Source organism: Cryptomeria japonica, chromosome 3 (genome assembly GCF_030272615.1).
Source record: "Cryptomeria japonica chromosome 3, Sugi_1.0, whole genome shotgun sequence".
Classification (NCBI taxonomy): Eukaryota; Viridiplantae; Streptophyta; class Pinopsida; order Cupressales; family Cupressaceae; genus Cryptomeria; species Cryptomeria japonica.
In genome coordinates, this window is record NC_081407.1 from 912,418,218 (window position 1) to 912,444,799 (window position 26,582).

At 38.3% G+C, this 26,582-nt stretch overlaps 1 protein-coding gene across 6 annotated transcripts in view; it reads right to left on the minus strand.

The window, feature by feature from the left end:
- LOC131072022 (aspartic proteinase A1) overlaps positions 1–26,582 on the minus strand; it is a 71,258-nt gene that overhangs the window by 41,987 nt on the left and 2,689 nt on the right. For all 6 annotated transcript variants that reach the window (XM_059217008.1, XM_059217009.1, XM_059217007.1 and 3 more), the window contains exons 7-8: positions 26,509–26,548; positions 26,352–26,416 (exon numbers count right to left, since the gene is read on the minus strand). In XM_059217008.1, coding sequence (XP_059072991.1) covers positions 26,352–26,416; positions 26,509–26,548 — 105 coding nt within the window. The remainder of the gene's footprint in view (positions 1–26,351; positions 26,417–26,508; positions 26,549–26,582) is intronic.

The window sequence follows — 26,582 nt, forward strand, 5'->3', positions numbered from 1 at the left end:
TCAACAAATTGTAAAACTTTTTGTGCACCTTTTTTTTGTTTTGTTCCAAATTGTTGTAATTATCCCTTTTTGGGTAGTTATTGCCCATTTTGGGGTAGTTGTTGATATTTGCCTCCCATTTATGGGTATGGGCAGCAATGCTTTATGGATGAATCTGGGCCACTTATTTAGATTAAATCTAGGCCATTCATCCTTTTTTAAACCTATTTAAGGGACTGGTTTTCCCTCTTTTTTGGAAGAAGTTCTTGTTGTTGCGAAAGCTTTGAAGAAATTTGCAGGAATTAATGCAATGAATTAAGACTATTTTCAAGTTTCCTTGTGAGTGCATGGTCTCCTTCTTCACTTAACTTAGAAAGCTTTCAGTTATGTCTATTTATTTTACATAGCAGTTTTTAATCAAGCATCTGATAGAATCTTTACAGTCCATACCATTAGAGAACAGCTGATTGCTTTTCTTTCCGCATGGTTAATCTGGACCCTTTCATGCTCAGTTCGGTTATCAAATACATACCATGAATGTAGAAGTTCTAATATCGTACTTGATAATATGAAAATCTAGTTTCTCCTTTGAAGATTGCACTAGATTTATGCAAACATTGTGTCTAAATAGCTGATGATGTTTAATCTAATTCCCTGGAGGTGCCTGTCTGCTTGACTGAATTTGCTGTCTTAGTTAGAGTTTACTATTCGTGTCTCTCTCTCCCTCTCTATCCTTCCCTCCTTTTTCCCTTTTTTTTAAGAAAATCTGCAATCCTATCAAAGCAACATCAAAATTAACCAATATCATCTGATGGAAAGATCGTAAAAGTTCCAAGGAACTTATCCATAAAATTGCCAGTTAAACGTAAGTCCCTTTGTGTTTCCAACATAAACACATCAAGCCACTGAGAGATCCCGCAGTCAAGACCTGACAAAAGAAATCTTGAGGTTGTCTCCTTTGATCAAACTTAGAAAACAGCATTAGAGACTTCCTTATCTCAAGAGAGAGTAGGATAATCAGTCGGCTATTCTATTCTGCATTGGCCGTATGGAGTTTGCAGCAATGCGATTTCATCCACGTCAACAGGATGGCATTCTGAGGAGACTCTTCCACCATTAAGTCAGGAGGAGAAAGGGAGTCTGAATGGAAACTGAGGAAGAGATCTCATGAGGCGAGTTCAAAGCTGGAGACTTAGGAGCATCATCAGATTGCTGCCCTTCTTCTGGATTATCAAGATCAATCACCTGAACATGGAACCATGACTTTTCCTTCCCACGAACTGTCACCTCCTCAAGAGGAAGCACTACTGCCCGACTAACTCGCAATTTGATCCTGGTGCCAGAAGATGATGCGCCTTCCTTGTTGTCAACTTGAATCTCAAACTTACGTCCAAGAGGCCCCATAGAATCATCTTCTTTTCCAATCTTGATTTTAATGAGTCTAACAACATTACTTTTCAGCCAAGGGTTGGTGTTACCCAAGATAGGCTGAAATCTCTCAAGAATGGATATGCACTCCTTGTGTGACCATTGGATTAAAGGAAGTGGAGCTTCCTCAACCCTTCATGAAATATATTCAGGATCAAGTACATGCCCATCATCAATCATCCCTTATGGAATATCCACCAAATTCAAATCAACAACTTGCTCAACAGTGAACCTGGAGTAATCCATCTTCAGAATTTCCACCTCTATACGGAGATCTACCCAGATATCCTCAATACGATGCACGTGCACGAAGGATTTTTGATCTTTTCCTTCATACCCCGGTAATCAAAATCAGCTCTGGACTTAAACCTTTTGAGCTGAATTTCTTGCATCTCAGTCTCCATAGCCTTGGCTTTGACGGATGTGACAAGCGAATACCGGCCAATTTTCAATGGGTTTGTTGTAGAAATCCACATTCCAACCTTATGTCTGACAGACTGATGAGCGTGGACAGCCATGATTTGTCTTCCCAACTCCATAAGAATGATCTTATCAGTTGGGTATCTAGGGAGCATGTATGGCTGCCCACTATAGCATCCGACTCTCATATAGATAAAGGTCGGGAATTGAAGAAACAGGCATCCATACTCATTCACTCTTTCCCATGCCTCATCTGATACCCTTTTGTTCTTCAGATTTCTGTCAAACTGGCACATGAAGTAACCGAAGAATGCATCTTGAACTCTTTGGAAATGCAATCTGCTAGGTCTCAAAGGCAGCTGATCATAGTATTCCCATACTGGTATAAGCGAGCGATCACCCTTGGTAGAAAGACCAAGGAAATGTCTGAGTGATGCTGCCAAATACACTAAGTATGAATTCAAATAGAAAGTCATGGTGAAAGGGACTGCTGCAAGTTGTTCGCACAAGGCATTGTTGATGACTTCTCCCCATGATATATGATGGGACTGCCTTATGAACATGACGAACTGGTACATCCAAGGCTCAAAAACATTAGAATGTTCAAGACCCATTATCCTGTTGAGGAGAGTTATGATGTCTCCAATCTCCCACTTGAAGTCACAACAGTACAACTTGGCCCACCTTGAGAAGGCAGCTTGTGGCTCATGGATCCACCTGTTGATATGACGTTTGCAGTCCTTCTCTCTTTTGACATTGTATTCAACCGCACTATCTTTTGAAATCTCCATATAAACAGGTGCAGGAGGTATTCTGAAGACTTTCTCAATTGTGTTTGCGTCAAGGCAAATTATTGCTTCACCATCATCATTTTTAATGGTTCTTGTCTCCTTGTCAAAGTGATGGGCGCAAGTGAGAACAAATTCAGGTTCTAGGGCAGCCACTGGAAAAGAGGATGCGTGATGGATATGGCTGTCCAACAGCCGCTGCATATTGCTATCTTGCGGATCCTCTACCGTCTTGACAAATTCCGACATGTCCACATGCCCTATCTCTGTATCTTTTATGTGATCCAAAGGAGAAGAGACTTGAGAAGGAGAAACCTCATTTTGGTACTTGTCATATTTATACTTCATCTTTTTTGGAATTGGAGATGACGGCAAATCTGACATTGAAGGACAACCTGGAATACTGTGATGAAGACTTAAAAGTGTTAAGGCAACATCATAATCAGCTGCAACTAACATTTTTCCTTCTTCAAATGGGAAGAACTTCAACTCTTGCACTTCACGATTTTGTGAGAGAAAAATGGGAAATAAATGGGAATGGGGGAATCTTGACTTTGACCAATTTCGGATCTTGGGGAAATTTTTGCAAGTATACAAGTTGGAAAGAGCATACATGCAATTGGATTTTTAAAACCCGAATGCAAGTTCACTTGTAAATTTGAAAATGGAGAAATGGGTGGAAAATGAAAATTAGACTTGCGGAAAAATGACGAAAATGGAAAGTACAAATATGGGTGACATGAATGTATAAAAATGGGAAGATCCGAGAATGTCATTTTCATGAAAATGGGAAGAACTTTCAACATGTAATCCGGTTCTAAAAACCCAATTTTGAAAGGATGGGTATTTCTCATCTTGGCAACTTGGAATTTTAACCAAAAATGGTTAAATTTTGTTAACCATAAGAGAAGAACAAAGATTTTCATCCAACTTGTAATCGGGATTTAAAATCCCGAATACAAATAAAGAGGGAAAATGGGGAAGATCAATGCGATTCAAAAATTGCTTATCAAGGGGGAAAATCTCTCTCACAAAACCGATTTTTTGGGCAAGAACAACATATTTACAAATTTACAACTAGAAAGGAAAATAAGAAAACAAGAAAACAAGAAAATGAAACAAGAAAAGAAAAGAAATCATACCTTGTTTCAATCTGAAAATGCCTCTCCAAAAGATGATCAATCTTTGGAAGAAAGAAGAATAGCTCTTAAATAGAGACAAACCACAATCCCAAAAGCCTAGCCACGTTTTTTCCAAAAACGCCAAAAGCTGAAAAATGTGGCAACAAATGCAAATAAAATGGCCCGAGGGGTCGAATCTTCATCCACCTTCAACGCCTAGGCAAGAGAGGCAAGAATACCTTAGGAGTTTGCAGATTTGTGGAGAAAAAATCACCTAAAACGTGGATCCAAGGAACCACGTGTTTGCTGATTTAGACCAAAAAACTAGTAAATGTAAACCCCAAATGGCGTGAAAAGTGCTTGCAAATGCATGAGAATAGGATGGAATCCCAAAAGCCTCTCCTTCCTAAAAAATCTCCACGAAATTTGCTTTGAAATCTTCAACAAATCCGTTTTTCTTGGCTGGTCGGGTTTTTGAAAAAGTTGAACAAGTTCGATTTTGCATGTATTGGAGAAAATTGGGTTTTTTGGATGAAATAGCAAGTTTAAAATTGCACTTTTTCATCAATAAGGCAAAATCGGGTTTTAACAATGAAATTACAATTTTAAAATCCACCAAAATGCACTTTATAGAGAAAATCGGGTTTTGGGGGCAATATAACAAGTTTTAAATGTCACTTTATTTCATTCCTAGGCAAAATTGGGTTTTGGAGAGAGATGTGCAAATTTAAAATTACTTGTAAAGGGAAAATAAAATCCCTACAACAAGTTTTAATAACTTGCACATATGTAATAGGGGTTTAAAATCCCTATTACAAGCAAAAGACATTAAAGTAGGGGTTTTAGAAAATAATTACAAGTTTACTTGTAACTTATCTAAAAAAATCCTATTTTAACTTAAAAAGCCAAAAAACAACAAGGGGGAAATAAAAAGCAAATTACAAGTTCTTATTTTTCAATAAAGTGCACTTGTAATTAGCCAAAAAATTCCCTACAAAGACCAAAACAATGGAAATCATTAAAACTTGCAATTCAAGAGAAATTTCCCACCTGCAGTCAAGGAGAAAAAAACTCGAAATTGAAGGAAAGACATAGCAAACGAATCCAGAATGCGACGAAATTTGAAACGCGGTTCGAGGATGGACTAAGGATTAAGCCAATCCAAGGATTAGTCAAAATTATGCCTCGGGAAGCGTTCCATAGAGTAAATTTTTTATTTTTTCACAAAAATTTTATGTAATGGTCCTTCATTTTTGTTTTCAAAAATGAGGACAACACACTTTTCTGATTGTAATTGGTCATTTTCGATATATTAGCAGTTTGGGAGTCTTTGGGGATGTTAAGTGTGAGTAGTGAGTGAAATTTATGCATTTTAATATGTCTTGGTGTTGCTGGTTGTGCATTTCAGCTTGCTGTCATAAAATTACAAATTTCCAAAAGTTGGTGTTTGGGTGTGCCCTTCGTAGTGTGAGTAGATCAGTTGATTTGGGGAGTTTTGGGTGAGTTTGGAGAGAGAAATGAGCATTTCATAGTTTCTTGAAGCTGCTGGTCTGCGTGTTATTGATCCTAGGATTTCATGTATTCATGTTGAAGGATCTTTTGGGAGTTAGTAACTGTTTGAAGATATTTATCAGCATTGGACAGCATTACTTCTCTATTCTATCTCTCTATTTTATATTGTAAGGTTAAGTAGTAATACTACTAACCATTTCTGGATTGTAAGCATTCCTACTGAAAAGTGGAAGAGGCTGGCTTGCTGCCTATAATTTGATATTTGTTGCTCAGTCCTCCTGCTACATAAGCGGTAGAGTGATATCTGTTTGTAATGGTCCTCCCGCTGCATAAGCGGTTGAGTGATATTTATTGTAATGATCCTCCCGCTGCCTGAGCGGTTGAGTTGAGCTTGTTTGGTGTGTTCAATCCTCCCGCTGAAATATTGCGGTAGAGTGATTCGTGTTTGGGGAGTGTTGTTCTCTTGGCTAGTTTACCGCCAAGCTTCTTGATTCACTCGCTGGATAAGCGGAAGGGGTTGGCTTGCCACCCATTATTGTATTCAGCACTTCAGCAGATTATTACTAATGATCCCTTGCTACTGTATGCTCTCACCCTCCCAATCTAAGCTCTCGATGATCAAAAGGTTTAGGGTTCCCTTCAGTTGTTTGGATTTCATTGTTCTAACCCTAACGGGTGATTGGTGTGACTGTGATCTTGCTATTGAAAAATTTAAACAAAATTAAGGGGAATATTACAATGGTATCAGAGCTAGTTTTCCTGCCAGCCTGTGAAATTCAGAGTGATCAGAGTTCTCCATGAATGACAGAGACGTCCATTACTACAACAGAGAACAAAGGAGATAGCAGTTTTAGGTTCCTTTAGTGCTAGAAGAAGATACCTTTTCAGAAGTATTGAGAAACAGAGGGAAGGAAGTGGATTCTGCAGATTCAGTAGATTAATGGCAGAGAAGGTTGCAAAACAGAATGAGGCACCTGACAAAAAGGCTGAGAGATAGTTCAATGCCATGATGGATATGATGTCTCAGTTCCTGGCCAAACTTAACCAGAATGTTGTTGGGACCTCTAATCAACCCAACAATGGCCCGGAAGCTAGTACTTCTAATAATCCTGGAGGAAATGGAAATGGGAGTAACAATGGGAGCAACAATGGAGGTTCAGCTCCAAGACCTCTACAAACTCGTCTTTCTACCTAGAGAAACAACACAAAATGAAGTTGAGATACCTACAGCTGATGAGATAAGGAACTGCTATATAGAGTATGCTTCTCTCCCTGCAGAGATCCGAGATATCCTCACCTTGGATCAGTACATGAATCAGAAAATGAAGAGAGGAAGAAGGAATGACAATCGGTATTCCACTCCAAGAGATTACCATCAAGCTCTTGGGAAGGTTACTCTAGCACACTTCGATGGAAGCAGTAAGAGCACGGCTAGAACTTGGGTGCAGAAGTTGGACATTACTTGTCCTTGAGACCTATGCCTGAAGAAGGGGCCATCAAGTTCACTACCTTGCACTTAGATGGAGTTGCTCATGAATGGTGGTACCATGGGTTGGTCACCCTTGGTCATAACTTGATCCATACCTATGTTGAATTCACCAACAAATTGATAGAAAGATTTGATACCAAGGATCTGGAGGTGAAGTTTAGAGAGCTTGCACAACTCAAGCAGCAGGGTTCTTTGGACACTTTCATAACTGAGTTTCAAAGCCTTTCAGTTATGCTTAGTAGTATCTTGGCGAAGAGGTTAGTGGTCCTATTTATTGAGGGACTTGAAGAACCGTTGAAAGGTTGGGTAAAAGCCTTTGACCCATCCACCTTGGCCGATGCAATCAAGAAGGCTAGAAGCATGGAGTTGGCTACCCCAAAGAACAAATTTCAGTCCAAGCCTTTCCCTTTCCGGAAGGATAAGAAGAAGTTTACAAATCAGACCAAGAAGTTTCCTTCGCGAATGGATGATGAGCTCCATCAAGAGCTCCAGAGGAAGAATCTTTGCTACTCTTGCAGAGAACCTTGGGCCCCAAGACATAAGTGTCATGGGAAGGGCAATCTACATCAAATGGAGTGTTATTCTGATGATGGATCAGATTCTGAAATTTCAGAACAGCAGACTGAAATTGAGGACAGCGAGTATGAAGAGGCTCCTGAAGGGTGTGGAACTGAGTCAAAAGACAGAGGAGTGGTTGCTCAACTCTCGAGCATTCACAAGAATGAGTCCTTTAGAGTTCAGGGTGTGATAGGAGAACATCGTGTCATTGCTCTCATTGACACAGGAGCGACTCATAACTTCATTGATGAGAGAATTGTTGCAAAGAGGGGGCTAGTGGCAGAGGAAGTAGAAGGCTTCAAAGTCATGGTAGCTGATGGCTCCACTATATCTTGCAACCGAATGATTTCCAACATGTCTCTGAAGTTGGGAAACCATGAGATTCGAGATGATTTCTTTGTGGTTAGCATTGGAGGGACTGATGATGCAGTCCTTGGGATTCAGTGGCTGAGATCTCTTGGTGAGATCACATTAAATTTGCAAACCATGGAACTGAAATTCATGTCTAATGGGAAGAAGGTGGTATTGAGAGGAATGTCAAATGTAGGACTTAGAGTTGTTTCATTGAAGAGGATGGAGAGGCTGATCCGCCATGACCAAGTGGAGTGGGCAGCAAAGTGTTGAATAATGCCGTCAAATCTATTGGAAGACAAGGGCAGCTGCTCTGCAGACATTCAAGCATTGATTACAGAAAAAAGTAAGGTCTTTAGGAAACCACCACTTGATAGACCTCCTGAGATCAAGGTCATGCCTTCCAAATCACCAGAAGAGAAGCGGAGCTATCCCAAAGACATTCAAGCTTTGATTACCAAGAGGAGTAAGGTGTTTGAAAATCCTCCTCCTGGAAGACCTCCTGAAAGAGGGACTGAGCATATCATTGAGTTGAAAGGAGCAAAACCGGTAATGACTACTCCTTACTGCTACCCCAAGAAGCAAAAGGATGAGATCAAGAAAGAAATCCAAGAGCTGCTTGATATGGGTTACATACGGCCAAGCAAGAGCCCATTTGCTTCGACTGTGGTCTTGGTGAAAAAAGAAGGATGGGACCATGCGCATGTGCGTGGACTACCGGGCCTTGAATCAGAAAACTATTAAGAATCGATATCCTATCTCGAGAATTGATGAGCTAAATGGTGCAGTGTTCTTCTCAAAGATCAATTTCAGATCAGGGTATCATCAGATTAGGATGAGAGCATCAGATGTAGAGAAGACTTCTTTTAGATGCCACTTTGGGCATTTTAGTTCCTAGTCATGCCCTTTGGCTTGACTAACGCCCCTGCCACATTCCAGTTATGCATGAACAAAATCTTCCAGAAACAATTGAGGAAGTTTGTGCTCATATTCTTTGATGACATACTCATATTCAGCAAGTCTTGGAAGGAGCACTTACAGCATTTGGATGAAGTGTTGAGCATACTGGAATCCGAATCCATGTTTGCAAAGGAGTCCAAATGTGAATTTGGAATGAAAGAATTGTTCTACCTTGGTCATATTATCAGTGCAAGAGATGTAAAGGTAGACCCTAAAAAGATTAGAGCTATCATTGATTGGCCTCCTCCTGAGAACATAACACACTTGAAGGGATCCTTGGGTCTTTGTGGTTTTTACCGTAGGTTTGTGAAGGGATACTCTCAGTTGGCTGCCCCCCTCACAGATATTACAAGGAAAGGAGCTTTTGAGTGGTCATAAAAGCCACAAACAGTCTTCGATCAGTTCAAGGAGATCATGAGCTCATGCCCTGTTTTGGCCTTACCATATTTCACCAAGCCTTTTGAATTGCAGTGTGATGCATCAGGTGAAGTTGTTGGTCCAGCTCTTATGCAAGACAAGCATCCTATTGTCTTTGAAAGTAGAAAGTTGAGAGGACCTGAAAGGCAATATTCAATATATGACAAGGAGATGCTTTCCATAATGCATGCCCTTGCGAAGTTCAAGCAGTATCTAGTGGGGAGTAAGTTCGTTGTTAAGACTGATTATAACAGTTTTAAGCACTTCATGCACCAGAAAGACTTGAACGAAAGGCAGCAAAAGTGGGTTAGTAAGCTTCAGGCTTATGACTTTGACATTGAGTATGTCAAAGGGAAGAACAACATAGTGGCAGATGCTCTTTCCTGGAGTCCCCATTTGAGCTCTATGAGTGAGCTTACAGCTAATTGGAGGGACTTGTTGCTTGTTGATTATGCCAAAAATCAGTTTGCAACCAGCATCATTGAGGGCACTTTTCATGATGAAAAGTACAGATTGGTTGATGAACTGATTATGTACAAGGGTAGGATCCTTCTTCTACCTGAATCTAAGTTGAAGGAGAAGGTATTACAGACCTTTCATGACATTCCTCTTGCTGGCCATCAGAGTTTTTTCAAAACTTATAGGCAGATCCGAGAGAGATTCTCTTGGAAAGGGTTGAAGAAGGATGTTCAGAAGTATATCAGGGAATGCCATGTTTGTCAAAGGAACAAGGATGAGCACACTGCACCCGCTAGATTGTTGCAACCACTGTCGACTCCCAGTCAAAAATGGGAAAGTATCTCTATGGATTTAATCACTGGGTTGCCAAGAGCTAGTGGGAAGGATTGTATCTATGTGGTGGTAGATAGATTAACAAAATGTGCTCATTTTTTCGCTATCACCAGCTCATTTACAGCAGCTCAGGTTGCTGAATTGTTCTTCCGTGAGGTGTTTAGGCTACATGGGTTGCCTAAAAACATTGTGAGTGATAGGGACAACAAGTTCCTAAGCTCTTTCTAGCTAGAGATTTTTAGATTGTGTGATACTGTGCTCACCCCAAGCACGAGTTACCATCCTCAGACAGATGGACAAACTGAGATAGTTAATAAGTGGTTGGAAGGTTATTTGAGAAATTATGTTTCAGAACAGCAGAAGGTGTGGGTAAGATGGCTACACCTTGGTGAGTACTGCTATAATTCCACTTATCACATGTCCATCCAAATGTCTCCTTTCATGGCACTCTACAGATACGAGGCCCCTAGCTTTGCTGATTTGGTGTTTGGAGACAGCAGAGCACCTCAAGCTAGGGACATGGTTCAATAGTGTCAGGATATTCTGAAGGCATTGAAGGACAACCTCCAGATTGCAAAAAATCAGCAGAAGATGTATGTTGATCAACAACGAATTGAGCGTTCATTTGAGGTTGGTGATATAGTCTACTTGAGACTCCAACCCTTCAGACAATCTACTCTTAAGAAGAGTGGAGCAGAAAAACTTAAGCCACGTTTTTATGGACCATTTAGGGTCATCAGGAGAATTGGACTTGTGGCTTATGAGTTGGAGCTACCAGTGAGTAGCTGAGTACATAATGTCTTCAATGTGTCACACCTCAAAAGGGTGCTTGGACACAACATGATAGTCTCTTCTGATTTGCCTCCTTTAGTGAGTAGAATAGTGAATAGAATAGCAATTAGAATAGAAGTTAGAGTAGGAGAAGGCAAAAATTGTTTCCAAACATGGTTGTAAAGAACAATTGATTTCATTGAAGTTATGGTGAATTTGATTTGTTACTTCAACAACTCGCATGGTCTTTGCTCCTCAATTTGCTTTCATGTAATTAGATTGAATGGAGGAATTTGTTGAATGTATTCATGTGGAATCCACCTAATCCATACCACTAGCCTCTTGTTGTTTGTAAGTGTGCCTTGTGTGGTCAACTGGAATGATATGAGCTTAACTTCAAATTGTTCTACACTCATTGCTTATGCATTAACTTGAGTGGTGATCAATGTTTGATGCTATTGATTCGAACATCCTTGAAACATCCTTAGAAGATTGCACTGAGCTTGTGTCAAATTGTTCAAGTTGATGGTGAGACCTCACTCGGTAGGGTTCCATATAGTCATTCACCCATGTTCTTACATTCTAGACCTTAGAATAGACCTTCTCAACTCTTTACCTTTTGCCATTTTTTTTTAAATCAAGCTAGTTTAGGACAAAGAGCATCACCATATAGCAACATCAGATGATGGAGTTCCAGCATAGCAAGCATTCAAGCATTCGAATGTAAGTCCCCTTGTGATTCCAACATAATCACATCAAACCAATGAGCTTATCCACATGTAGTGACCCTACATTCATGAACCTTGGAGTCTTCTCAAGTGATCCTTAAGCTAATCTTCAGCATTTGAGAGATTTTGTTCAAGAGAGGATAAGATACTTATGGTATTTTATTTTGTGTTCGCATGTGCCTAAAAAACACATCAACAAGTTCCAAACACAAGATTACCATCATCATCCCTCTTAACTATCTCACTGGATGATGTCACGCTTTCTTCGTGTAGAAGAAATGGGAGAGTGTTATAATCACACATGGAACCATCAAAGAAGTCCTCTTCACATGATTTTTAAATCATGATCTCCAAATTACCCATAAGAAGACTCATGCAACCTTTACCCGTGACAAGAAGTGATTCTTTCTCCCTAGATCCCATGGTGTCAGTCTGTTGAAGCCTAACTATGTTAGACCAATCTTCTTCATTACTGATCGATAATTCCTTTGCTGACTTATCTTCAAATTTTGCAAACTTATAGACAACAATGTTCTCATCATTGTTAGTAGAATTACATTGGGATTTAACTTCGAACCCACAATGGGCTTCCTTAATCAAATGATCAGTTTAAAGCAAACTTCTATTGGATTCTTCACATATAGAAGTAGGTGTTTGGCTGGTAGAGCAAGGCAGCTCTTCCTCCAACTGTTTCTTTTCAGAAAAATTATAACCATCAAAAACAAATTCTTTTATTTGTGTTTTTTTGCGGACCTCCTAAAATGATGGCAAGAAAGTGGTGGAAGCAGACAAATCGTCTTCATGCCTCCCCTTTTAACTTTACCAGTGCACAAATGATTAGGCTCCTAGGGCCCCTTGCAAGAAAAACAAAGTTTTTGTTTCCTTAACTCATTCTTGCTGCCTTTTTGAATTTTTTCTTTGGAAGTCCTTTTTTCATTTGTTTTTGGTTCTAACATTTTATTTTCAGTATGTCCCTCATGTTTGGATTTTATCATTGTCTTACAGCACCTCTTGATGTTTCGGTCCTCCATAAGTTCGAAGAGTCCTTCTATCAGCTCAGAAATTGCCTTACCAGAAGTATTCATCTTTCCAATGCCTGTTATGCCACTCACAAAACTCCGTAAGATGGCAGGTTCTTAAGCTCTGATACCACTATCCCACCCCAGTTTGCCAATAAAAACTTCCATACTTCTTCTAACCACTCAACTATGTAGGGAATTTTACTAAACAATTGGCATGCATTCAATGGTGAAGGCATTAAATTTGCTGCTCATAAACAACTCAGTTTGCTACTGAATATAATGTTTGTGTTTTCAGTATTGCAAAGTGTCCAGATTTGTAATGATTTCAAAATTCAAACCACAATAACAATACATACATTCATGCATTTATGCTAAATCCACATATTCTATTGAGGCATTTAAAACACGGTCATTTACTGATTTGCCCAATTTGTTGTAAGTATGAAATTGTTGACAATGTTCAGTTTGCAATGTGTTTTCCAAAATAATATATACGCAAAAAATATGGCTTGAATTTCTACTCAGAAATAACAGAAATAAAGAGATTATGGCTGACCTTACAATACTAAGAATATATACTCTGTTTTTGCTGATTAGAACTAAAGCATACAAAATTTCTTAACATTTATCAATAATGCATGAGTATCGTATCATTGCCATATACTTAACATTGTTGTCCTCACGTTTGATGCAACCTAGAAGTTTTGTAACATGCTAAAATTTAAAGGAAACATTTATTCAAAAATGTAACTTACTGAAACGAATATATACTGGTTTTTGCTGATTAGAACTAAAGCATACAGAATTTCTTAACATTTATCAATAATGCATGAGTATCATATCATTGCCATATACTTGACATTGTTGTCCTCACGTTTGATGCAACCTGAAAGTTCTGTAACATGCTAAAATTTAAAGGAAACATTTATTCAAAAATGTAACTTACTGAAACGAATATAGCCGTTAACAAATGCAGCCGTTAACATAATCATTTCATCCTAACATAAAAAGGAAGAGATTTTTTTTTTTTGAGATAACAATAACTGAAAATAATTACACAAAACTAAACTGAAATTTAAACATAAGATAAAAATATAAATAACAATTGCATTAATTGAAAGAGCAAGGGTTTAGAAGGTACATTTTATCTGATGCTATCATTTGAACTTCATAACTTTATCAAGATACCAATGAGGAGGGAAAGCATCATTAGGGCGCTTTTCCACCCAACCACAGACTATCTAGTCCCCCATGCCATATCCAACTGGATTGGCCCGACCCTTCGCAGGGAGGTAACGGGAAGTGGAACTCAATGCCATCTGAACTGAAGGCAATCCTACACAAATTCCTAGTCGGTCATACCCTATAAGTTCCCCCCAACTGGTATGACCTCTGACTGGATTGTGTATCTGGATTAACATACTAGTTGACGTTTACAAATGTATCGTCTCCATGCCTGAGGGTTACTAGGTTATTGCAAACATGCTAAAACATGAAGTCAATTGTTTAACATCTTGCTGGGTTGGAATGAACTCCTGTAGGTGACCAAGTCCTCAAATCTGTCTCTATGCTACTGCATTCTGACTCCATGAGGCTCATTGGCTACCATACATGTTTGGACTCAAGCTTTCTATGCTGGTCAACAAACTCAAGATGACTTATACTCTTAGAATGAAACCTTTCTTGACAAACCTTACGTTAATTTAATATAGAAATTCATACTTGTGCCCTTGAGCTAGCAACCTGCTCTTTCATGGGAACAAGGATGAATCCAAGTTTGATGAATATGTAGAAATCACTGACCTTCTTCTTTTCATGAATCAATGTTTTGTACAGATATACCAATCTTGAGTACAATAGTTAAATAGTTCGCATTCCACACAGTCTTAATGCTATTTACACAAAGTAGCCCATACTTGGCCTTTATTAACTGGCATCTGCCATTAAGTTACAAATGATTAACAAACGATGCCCTTTTTACACATGAAGGTTGCATGAATCTCAATCGTCATTAGTTCACCACAGATTGGCATATTTGATTGTATCGGCCGGTACTCTACCTCATCCTAAGGTTAAAGACCTTATTATACTTAGATAAAATTTGCTCCCTTCTAATTTCATTGAAGCATGGTTTAAACTGAATTACTTACCTTAGTGAGGGAAAGATGATATAGACAATAGATTGCTATCACTCCCATCAACATTAGCTTCTATGTTTTGTGCGAAATGAGAGCATTCATGTTGCTACTATACTGTTAAAAAAACTATATATTTTGCTTGTAAGTCAACTGCATTATGGGATGTGAAGCTTTGTATTTCTATATATAAGACTATTAGCTTTAAGAGCGTTATAAGCTCCCTTGCCTATCAACCCCTTTCTCACTGAGGTAATATTTACTAAAAGTCTAAGTGCTCCCATAATGTTTATTATGCCCAACTACATTAATGTTTAGTATGGGAATCACTTTAGAAAATGTATTTCAGCACCCTCTTTCCAGCAGATTCCTCTAAATTTCAAATTAGCAGAGCTGGAAATGAAAGAATTTGCAAAGCAAAACCCTTGTTTCAAAAAACGCAAGAAGAAAGAACCAGTTTCGTAGAGCAAAACCCTCCTTCTTGTGGCTAGTAAAATGAAGAATGAATAACCCCTTTTTCCAAAATTTCTTTTATGCATTGATGAACACGTATTCCTTCCATCTGCTGCCCTAATACCAGGCGGATTTGTTCCAATCTGCCCCCAAGAGTCATGCCCTCTTCCTAGCATCTCCTCACGCGTTTTACATTATGGCTTCCTCAAGAAGCTTCTCCTCTCATGCTGAAAAATGCGTGCTCTCCAAAATATCTTCCCCATATCAATATAATAAAGAAGTGTTTGATTATACATTAAGTCTATCTTTCCATCAAATGCCCGATGAAGTATTATAGCTTGCTCATCGAATGATAATATGCAACAAACATAGCGCTTATGAATAAGGGTGAAAATATTTTATTTAAAACTTATCTCCTCACATCACTTTCACCTCTAGCGATTAGAGGATAGGTTACGTTTTCTCTTTTTTTTTAATTAATAATAAATAACAAGGTTTTTATTTTATCCTTCTTTTATTTTTTAGGTTAACCTTTCAAAGAGTATTGCATATATATACATACACAAATTTATAAATACATAATAAAGCATAAGCTTATGCGAGATTTAAAAATAATAATTAATTAAATAATCAAATAAAATTTCCTTAAAATAATATTAACGAGATACCTCGTAACGCAAACGTAACCTAGGGTTATGAACCCTAAAATCTCTACATAGACCATCTAGGTTTACCTAACACAACGACCGACAAGGTTTGACGCGGTCAAACATAAGTCTACCTGGCTCAGGTTAGGGTTTCGGACGACATGAGTTCTTTCTTTCCTTTTTCCTCCCGACCTAATGATACTTTCCCTCCCTTTGCGGAAGACGACGATCTCCAGCACACACTTGGTCAAATTCAAACAATTAGTTTGAAATCTTGTCATAACTCTGACATTTCGAAAAATATTATTAACATACATAAAACATCTTAAATATCATCATAATACATATCAAAACATCAATCTAACCGTTTTAAGTCATCATTTCATTGTACTTGAACACATACCATCTAGGGCATCATCACTCCGTTATAACATAAACATCTAGGGCACAATTAGAATCGTGTAAATATTGCATAAAAAAACAAGTAGGGCATAAATGGGATGTAACAAGTTCCAACACTCCAAACGAGAGAAATATCTGCCAAAGAGTCACGCTTGCCTAGCAACTTTGTTAAATTAATTCAAGAGGCACTTTAAACCTGCATATTATATAACAATCTGCATCACCCACTATGGGAATTCATATGCAAAGATACCCAAAACAATATAGGCAATGCCCTAGGAGATATGAGTAAAAATGAGGGTTTTGTCTTTCTTGTGGACTTCACAAATTTTCCTGTCAAATCCTCCAAAGAGATTTCTAGCTGAAACCTCCAACAATCTGATGATGAAGTGCAATGGTGAATCTCGAATCCACACCAAACAAGGATTTGGGTTTCCGTCCAAAACCACCAAGACACTCCGAGGGTTTTCGTCCTTAGATTTCCTACAAATGAAGCTAGAGCTCCTAACTTCTCAAAGAGAAAATAAATTAACCAAGTATATGTCAAATGAGCTCCCAAGTGCCTTTTTTTAATGCTTTCATCCCAATGCCCTAATTAGGGTTTGCACAATTTAAATTAATAATAAATTCACCTTATGACTCCCATGGTGCCCAAAAGATAATGACTTCATTAATATTTTAAATCAATACCTTATAACTCCCACGATGCCAACATTAAAACTTCATATTATATTAAATAATGTTAGTTAAATATTTAATTTAACTTTAGCATTTAACATTATGAGCGGGAGCGGGGATCGTGCGAGGGCAGGAGCTAGCGTTTCGACTGTTGCTGAGGAAGGGGAGGAATCAGACGACAATGAGGACGATTGCTTGGGAGCCTTGGCAATGGGTATCATTGCCTGGCTTGACCTGGATGATTCGCGATGCCCCCTTCGCTCCCTCTTTCTGGTGGATCAGCTTCTGGGGTCTCTCGCTGAGGCGGCTATTTGGGCTGCTACTACTGCGAGCTTAGTGGTTCAGAGCCAATGGGGATTTCTTCTGGTGGCTCTCTCTTCCTCTCCTGTCTGCTGGGTCGGTCTTGTTAGGCCATTTTGCTCTGCTTTGGCTTGTGTCCCTTCTTTGCACCCTTTCCCCTATTGGGTCGGAGGATTTTGTGCTTACAATGCTTCTTTTTTTGTTTTCCTCCTCTCGGGCTGGGATTTGTGGATCTCTTTTGATGCCCTTTGGGTGGAAATGCCTAGGTTTTGGGCAGTTTCTCGGCACCCTTCTTCTCTCTATGTGCCTGTTAAGAAGGTTTTATCTCCTATAGAGGTGGAGATATCTTTCGCAGAAGGAGTTGGATGCTCCTGTTCTGAGGCGGCTTTGCTGGGCAGAGGTTGTTCTGGTATTGGGCTGCAGTTGGTGTAGTGTCTCCTTCTGATGAAACTATGTTCTCTCCCTATTGAGGTGGGGGTTGTTTCTTTGCTGTTGGAGTATGGTTACACTTTTGGTGGTCCTGTTTCTTCTATGTGGGCTCTCGATGCTTCCACTATTGGTTTCCTTTTGAGGGTTTTTTCTCTTACTACTTAGTCCCATGGATCTCTTCTTGAGGCGTTGTGCCCTCCTATGGAGGTGGAGTGGCTGCTTGGTGTTTGGGTGGTTAAGGTGATTTTTGGTGCTTCCTCTCCTCGTTTGGAGGACCTTTCTCTTGAGGCTAGTGATTTTTTGGTTGCTGGATCTTTTCTCTCAAGCTCTTTTCTGTCTTCTCCTATTGAGGTGGATAGTGCGGCGGTGCTTGTTTGGATGGATGCTTTCCTAATCGAGCCTCTGTTTCAGCTCAAGGTGGTTGAGAGTACCACTTCAAAACCCTTTAAAGTGGTTCTGGGAGCCATTTCAAAAGCTAGTTTTAAGGTTAGGGAAGCCTTTCAAAATCCCTTTATCTCTAGGTATCTTGTTTTATTTGCCTTGTCTTTTCTTATCTGGCTGGTTGCTGATAGTTTTCAAGGGCCCAGTCCAGATTGTGGTTGTTTTTGGTTATGGGCTAGTCATGATTTTTGTTGTTTGAAGTCTCTGTCTCAGGTCAAGGGAGCCAGAAACATCCCTGTTGTTTGGCTGAGGGTGCATGCTAACCCTCATCATAGTTTGAATCTTTAGCCTAGTTGGTGTAGCCAACTTGATTTATATTGATTATATCTTAAGTGTTTGGTTGGTTCTTCCTGCTGGTGTTTGCTGGCTTTTGCTGGCTTTTGCCGGCTCAACTTTGTTTGGGCTGCTGGTTTTCTTGGTTAATTTTCTTTGGCAGCGTTGTTCTATGGGTTCCAAATCCTGGTAAAATCTGAGGGTTTTGGGTCCCTCCAAAACTTGTTGTAAGGGGTTTCGGGTCCCCTCAAAACCTGTTTTTCCCATAATCAAAAACTTTAGCATTTAACGTTATTTAAATTAATAACTCTAAACATCATTAGTTGCCAATATAACCTCAATTCAAACAATCACCAGCTATAGAAATGCCAAAATTGAAGATGTTGAAGCTGAGGGGAGACCGAACTATGACTAGCTGATGGAAATAGTGGTTACTATAAATAGTAACTGCTAAAAATAGTAAGTCAGCCCACACTCCCAACTGACCAAACAGTGTTGAAATTGGCACTTACTAAAAATAGTAAGTCTCTGACGAGTTGTCCAAAATAACTCCAAAAAGTGTCGTTCAACTCTGATACATCCTCTAAGCTCATTGGCGACATCAAAAACCCCCTCTAAACCAATTGACATAGACCTTGAAAGACACTACTAGCCACTTTGCAAGAGAACTTGAAAGTGGGGACATTACACTATCCTTGAGTTTCTGTACACAAACCCATTGCAAGGTGGTGTTGTTGTGTCATTTTGGTTTTGCTTATGAAGGGAGTGAGTGGGGTGTGTCAAGAACACTCCTTTTCATCCCTCATGTCCTTGGAGTTCTTGTAGATTTCTGTGATGTCTTCTATGATGTCCCCTACTTGGAAGTTGTCATATTTCTAACAATTATTATACATTACTTAATGCATTACCAAGTTAACATGCCTTTTTACAATTAATTCTACATTTCATAATTCATAGCCTTCTATATTATGATCTAACCCTGTTACTACCTTACCCTAAGGGAGGAAGGGGTGATTATGTTGCCAGGGTGTTGAGAAACCAAACTACAATAGGCTCCCTCAAGGTTTACAGATGCAGACACTTACTGCATCTCGGGACTACCTAATTGGTTGGAATAAAACCGCCTCTCCCTAAGCACAAATCTAACCCATTCTCCATAGGCATTAGCAGAAATAACAGAGATTAGATCAGAAATATATGAATTTCATCTGATATTTAATTACATAAGAATTCCTTATAACTATGATATCTACTACTGATACTGCTAATGAAATAACCAGATTTCTTTAGGAAAGTATATTATTTCTTTTATTCTCTTAACCTTATTTTGAGAATTACATTTATCTATAAATCAGAAAGAACAATAAATCCATATTGTAATAGCAAGGGTATGTTCAGCGTTGAGCATATCAAGCTGTAAGTCCAATGCTATTTGCTCAGCATTCAATACATTAACCAGAATATCTATTCCTATATTCCTTTCCTTTATATCTCTCTATGTGAAGGAGAGGTCACACCTCTTCATCATGTATACCCTTTGGCAAGAGACACACCCTTTCACCATTAGCACCCTTTGAAAGAGTGCAACTCTTCATTATTTCTGCCCTTTGAAAGGGACAACCTTTCACAATCAGATCTGCACTTCTGATTCCCAAATTATCCCCCCTCAAATAAGGTTCTCTTCTCCCTTTTATAGCTCATGTTTGAGGGAGTCGCAACTTTTCATTCTGTGTCTTTTGACCATTCATTAACTTAATTATATTTAATTATATTCTTTATATTTTTATTTTATTTTTATTTTTATTCTTTTGAATTTTAATTTTATTATTATTATTTACCATTAAACTCTATTTCAAAGTGGGGACATTACAATTTCTTTATACACCTCCCAAAGATTGGGAGGTGTCTCCTCCGTTTGCTCACATTTCAAAGATCGGATGGGAATACTAAACCTTCCACTTTGGTCTTCCAGTCATTTGTAGGTTTTTCTGACATTTTGTCTAGAGTGGAGCTGTGTTTTGTGAGTTTGAGGCATTGTCCCTAAATATCATTCGTTCATCTCATTTCTTTGTTGACAAGTGTTGTAATCTATAAGTTAGGATATCTTTGGCATTGGGAAGCATGCCGTTGCACAAAAATGACCTATTGCATTCTAATTGGTGTAAGGTCCCTAACTCCTTGCGAAGGTTTGCCCCTTATGTTTAGATGTTGTCTGTGTTGTCATGGAGTGGATTGGAGGTAGTTGTCACCCTCATCCTACTCCACATATAGGAAACTAGTGGTCATTTAGAGAGTCAAGATATGGTATCTCCGCTTGTGTTTATCCAACCAACTAAAACGTAACATTTATAAAGGGAGTTTAAAAAAAAAAACTAAGGGTCCCCTTGGTAAATGTTGCGTTTTAGTTGGTTGCGTAGACATTTCCTGGTATCTCCTAGTTGTCCCACCTCTTATATAGGCTTCCCTTGGTGTTGTGAGTGTCATTGAGTGTGTTTAGTGAGTGGATTCAAGGTAGATGACTCCTTCATCCTACTCTTGTGTTGTATTCCCAAGAAAACACAATCATAGGTTGGGAACCATTTATCCCTATGGTGAAGAACCACTCATCCCTGTGGAGAAGAACCACTCTCTCATAGGCAATCACAGTGACTTCATTACATGATATGTAAGTCTTTTGTGTGTGCGACCTTACTTGGAGAAATTGTGATGTTGTGCTTGACATGACACTTTGTGTGCACCTTAGCATGTAGTGTGACATTGTAATATCCCTTGGCTAATCTGACCTTGTTTTGCTTATTTGAACCCCAAGGAATATTGTCAAACACTTGGCATACAATGTTTGAAGCCGCTGTAGTGAATTCTTTATTTGTCTTCTTTGGGTTTGTAGGCTGCAAATGAAGTTATGGAAAGCTTCTAACAATGCAAAGTTGTTATAGAAATGATATGCTAGCTGTTTTAGACCTTACACACACATGGAATGACTGAAATTAACTAGTATAGCTAGTAGACATTAAGACAAACACTTGTCATGCATCCAAAAGTACACCTACAGCCATTAGGCATTTAAGCAAACAGTTGGCATGAAAGCTAAGTGGCTGATCAATGTTGAATGTCACCTGGAATATCAATCGACCCCAATCTGTAGGTGATGAAGGCGGCTACAGGGGTTTGCAGAATGTAGAAGAAGCAGCCAAAGACTCCTTATTCAATCATCATCATAAATCTGAACAAACATCTCCAATTTGGTCTCCACAAAGACCACAAAATTGGCAAGGTACTGTAGCGTTTACTGTAGCACGGCACTGTAGCGATTTACTATTCACAGGAATTGTAGTGCATTGTTCATGCGCACTGTTCACACACACTGTAGCAGCATATAAACCCTCTGTATGATGTTCTCAGTCTGCCATATACATATGCCCTCAGCTATGCCAATAAATCTGAAAATAAATCCCCAATCAGCACAATGTCAACTTCTGGATGAAGCCAACCCTAGGAGCAACTTCAAATGAATATCTCACACCCTCAGATTGCTGATGCAATGAAGTCTTCACGTTCTCCAATGCCGATACTCTGGACAAGCTGCAGAAACCCCAGCTTCTTCTCCAAAGCCAAGAGACAAGTCTTCTCATCAAAAATAACAATGATCAATCCCCCTCCTCTTCTTTTCAAAAGCCTTATATATATTTCCCATGAAGGTTCGATTTTCTCCAATAAGACATTAAATCAATTAATGATATTAAATGACATTTAATAATATAATATTTTCACTTTGTCATTTAATATTTCACCTTAGTAAAAAAAACCACAATTAATTAATTAAATGGTCCCCCTTAATGATACTTGGACCCTTCCTTAAGTTATAATATAAAATTATATTATAACTTAATAATATAAGCTCAAAACATTAATGTTTATTTAAACTAAATAAACATTAATATCTCCATTAATATTCAACATTTTTGAACGCTGTCTGAACTGGGAGCTGACATGATGAAGCTGCATATGACCATACCCCCTTTACTAAAAATAGCAGGGGTCCATCTCTAACATCCCAAGACTTACTAAAAATAGGAAGTAGAGCAAATGATGTCCGAATGATGCCAAACGAAGACCAAACTGAAGCACTCTGAACACTGGAGATGATACCAATCCTCAAAAGACCCTCTATCCAACACATTAGCCTACGAGGGTCAGGATAATAGGCTAATCTCACAAAATCCAAGTCTGCTAAAATGGGGACATTACAGACATGTCAATGTCATATCTTGAACACTAAAGTTGTTCTTTAAAAAAATTGTTTGCTTGGCTAATGTCCTAGGTGTTAGGCTTGAGGCATTACAACTATTCCTAGACTCCTAAATAGACTTCCATAACATAACATGAAACCATAGCAAAGATAAGTAATCATATATATAATAAATATTTAGAGAAGCTCATACAACAAATTTGTAGTACATGTTATATTACTACGTATCAAAAAGGTGTACAAATATAGTTTATAGAGAATTCCTAACCTGCATTGACTCAACTATTTATGGATTGCTTAAATCTATTCTAACTTTATTCTACTTTAGTCTTCATGCAGCTTCTACAAGGAATTCGTGCAAAAGGCATGCAAGCCTAGAATCACCTTGCTTCTCCAACAAAATAGCCAGAAATCTTATCCTATGCAATCCATTTTTACAAATACTCAAAATAGCAGCTTTCATCCTTCCATATGCCTTTATCGGTGTATCTAATTACAAAATTGGTACCAACAATATTATACAAATTTCTATTCCATTTCAATCATCTATGTACATTAGAACAGTACTTAGATACTACTACGTACCAAAATTTGCATAGAAATATAGTATTGATTCCAAATCCATAAGGGTTATAGCATACATATAAATTTTTGACTTTGTAAAAAGATGCCATTTTATTTAGATTTCCATTTCAAATCTTTGCTTCTAATCTTATGTTTACATATTTTCTTGTAATTTTGTATAAGAATATTTGGATGCATTTTCCTACTTTCTGAATGCTCTACCATCCATTTCATTTGTACCTAGCAACTATTCCTCAAATTCAATCATGTTTATACTATCTATTATTATCTCCAAATAGTTTTTGCTGTTGTGGAAAATGTACACTACTAGATAAATTTTTGGCTAATCTCCCTCAAATATTAAAAATTCGACCTTCTACCTATCATTGTGACTAAGGGATAACTTTCCTTGGCATTCCTAAAAAATAAACGTCCTTCCTAAAGTTGAATATAACTTTTTGCTAGGAGATATTTTTATTCAGTTAATGTGGGTTCTATAGGGTCCACCCTCAAGAAGAAAGCCAATTATTACATCAGTATTTGCCACAATAGTGGCTATCTAGATAGAATCTCTTACCACATATGGAAAACATGTAAGTAACTCATGAAATTCACAAGTCAAAATGGCTTGCAAGTTACAAGTGAAATAATTTGACCCTAAGTTTTTCTCAATAACTTCCTATTACTTGGCAAAAACTCTTAATTTTAGAATGAAAACTTACCTACTCTTGGATAATATTGTCCAACTTAAAAAATAAAACACATCAAACAAGAGAAGAATCAATTTAATTGTTGAGAAGTGGAAAATGCAAAGAAAACTAGGGCAAGAGAAGCCAAGAAGTAGAAAATAGTCAATCCTTAAAAGTAGAGAATTTGTTGAAAGGAAAACAAGAAAGTGAAAAGGCAAGGGTTCTTAGGCATGAAATTCATATGAAGACTAGATTCCCATGGTAAATCTTGGAAACTAATAGGACTAGCATGATAAAATCTTATTGCATTCTTCTAAGGCACTCAAGTCCAAGAAAAGTCGTGGCTAAGAAAAGAAGAAGCACAAGTAGTTTCCCAGAACAAAGAAAGAGTTCCTACCGGGCTCTGCTACCGAAAACCAAGGCTTGTCCACAATGCGGATGTCTGTCTTCTATACATACAACATGATGCTGGAGTTTTACACGTAGGAATGGGGTTTGTTTAAAGGAGTCAATAATATGTTACCTAACTTCAATAGTGTGCATGTTTTGAAGAATATTTTTTCAATGTTCAAAAAATTGCCAAGTTTTTGCGAAGTACAAGTTTTTGAAACTCATTGGGACAGCTAAGTTATTGTTGAGTCCAAGTTTTCAATATTGTCTCTTACAAATTAATAAAATTAAATCCAGTTAGAAACCAAACAACCAAGCTGCTAAACTAATACCAAAGAAAAGTAGACAATAAAATGAGGGAAACGCGATTCTATCCCACACCCTGCAAACTATGTCATCCCACATTGTGAGAACAAGGCAATATAGAAGAAGAATATTTTTGCAACAGAGAAGAAGATTTTGCCCTGGCAAAAAACTTCATAGAATAGACATGAGTCCACTCTCCCAAAACAAAGAATTACAAATAGGATTTAAAGATAGGAAGGCTTGTCCCTCCCTATCAAAAGAGTTAGAAGCCAAAAGGAATGAAGAGGAACCTTCATTCAAGGGAAACAATGCCTGGTTGGACACCAAGGGAGCAAAATCCAGGGGAACAATTACCTCCAACAAGGGGGAACTAGACACTGGAGCAAAAGATGTTACCATTGAAGAATCACTAGGAGACATCCTAATATTTTTGGAGAATTCAGGGGGAGAAGGAGAATCCTTAACAAGGGAAATATGGAAATCCAATATAAACTTAAGTCAAGAATCAACATCTTCCCACCACGAAGCAGGCTCAAAATGCTGGGACAGGCCACCACTGCATGACCCAGGCCAAAGCAAGACCTATATCTAAAAACTAACCCCTATTCATCCAAAGGTTGCTTTCAAGCTTGATCTCCAACATTAAGACCAATGGCCTCAGGAAAATCCGTAGAAATATCCATCTCAATATACAGCTCAGCAAAAGTGGAATGTGAACATGAAGTTTTAGTCTCAAGAGAAATGAGCTTGCCCAAGGTACTGCCAATAGTAGTTCAACAAAAGGGATGCCGATACTGTAGAAGGAGATTAGGTAGCTTGACCTAGATTTCAACATAGAAAACTTATGACATTAAAATAAGGATTTAACTGCATTAAATAAAAAAATATAATTTGACACGCTCTGGGAAATACCTCCTAGTTGTCAACACAGAAAAAGTTTCTGCAGAAGGATTAAACTTGGGAAATCATGCCTTCAGAAAGAGAGAAGCTCTACCATAAACCAAGGGCTATCCTGGAGAACATACTCCTGGTCATCTTCTAAGCTACAAACTGCTAGAGAAAATTCCCATGCACACAAATACATGACAAGATCTTCTGTAAGGAAAAGCTTCCAAGTCTTAGTCATCCAAGCATGGAGATCACCTGGATTTGACCAAAATTGTGTAACTTACAAATAAGTACCAACTCTGAATAATATTCTCCACCTCAAAAAATTTTGGACCCATCTAAAGAATAAGGCCTTTAGGAGCCTTCTTCTCCAAAGGACAACTACTGTTATGACTATGAATATTATTAGCAGTAGCGATTGCTGTGAAGAGGATGAAACCAAAGCCTGATTTAACATTGCAAGAAAAGTAGACAAGACAGGCAAAGTGACAAGGACATCCATGCCAGCAAAGAGAACAGATGCTAAAGGCCCACCCAAGTTGGGGAAAACAACTCTATTTCAATGAAGCAGCACCCTTAGCCATCAACAAATCCCCAAAAGTGAGCACAAAAGTGGGAGTAGCAAGGACAAAGAGAAATGACCAGGCCCAAACTGTAGATCCAACCCTTCAATGCAACCTGCAGGCAGAACAATCGAGGCCAGTAGATTTCTGTGGGGCATGATTCTGAAGTGAAACTGCAAAGTTGCAAACACATAAGAGATTGTGCTGCTGTTGCTTCTCTTGTGTGCAATGGCACAGCTACAAGCCCTAAGAATTAGGCCATTCTTCAGGTGTTTTTCTAATGCCATTGCACACAAGAGAAGCAACAGCAGCAGGAGCCATTCTGCCAGGAGATTGTAACTGCCAGTGAGCTTTGATATTTTATACCACAGCTTATCCTGTGTAATATGTCTCCATTCAGGCAATGTTATTTTCCTCTCAAATTTTCATATCAAGCTAAATATGTTATTGAATATTCAAGCTTTCACTTTGGATGTTACACTTTATGCAAACAATGATACACATCCAAAAAAGTCATTGTGGTGAAAATTCATTTGGTACGTAACTTGGAAATAAGCAAATAACATTCATAATAATCTTCAAAAAGTTGGGAAGGTAGGAAGATATACTGATGGGCCACCCAGCAGAGAAGTTCCAGAGTCTACGATAGCAGCACAGCCTCCAGCACAAAAGCCTGTAAGAAAAGTTGTCCAGTTTTTAGAATGTCTTTAAATTAGATTTAACACTTAATCAAAAAAAACTGAAAGTCTTGGGAAGATATTTCACCTGTTGATTCATTGCCAATAAGAAAATCTCCCATATCAAACTGAAAGAAATGGTAAGAATATGTTAGAAAAGTA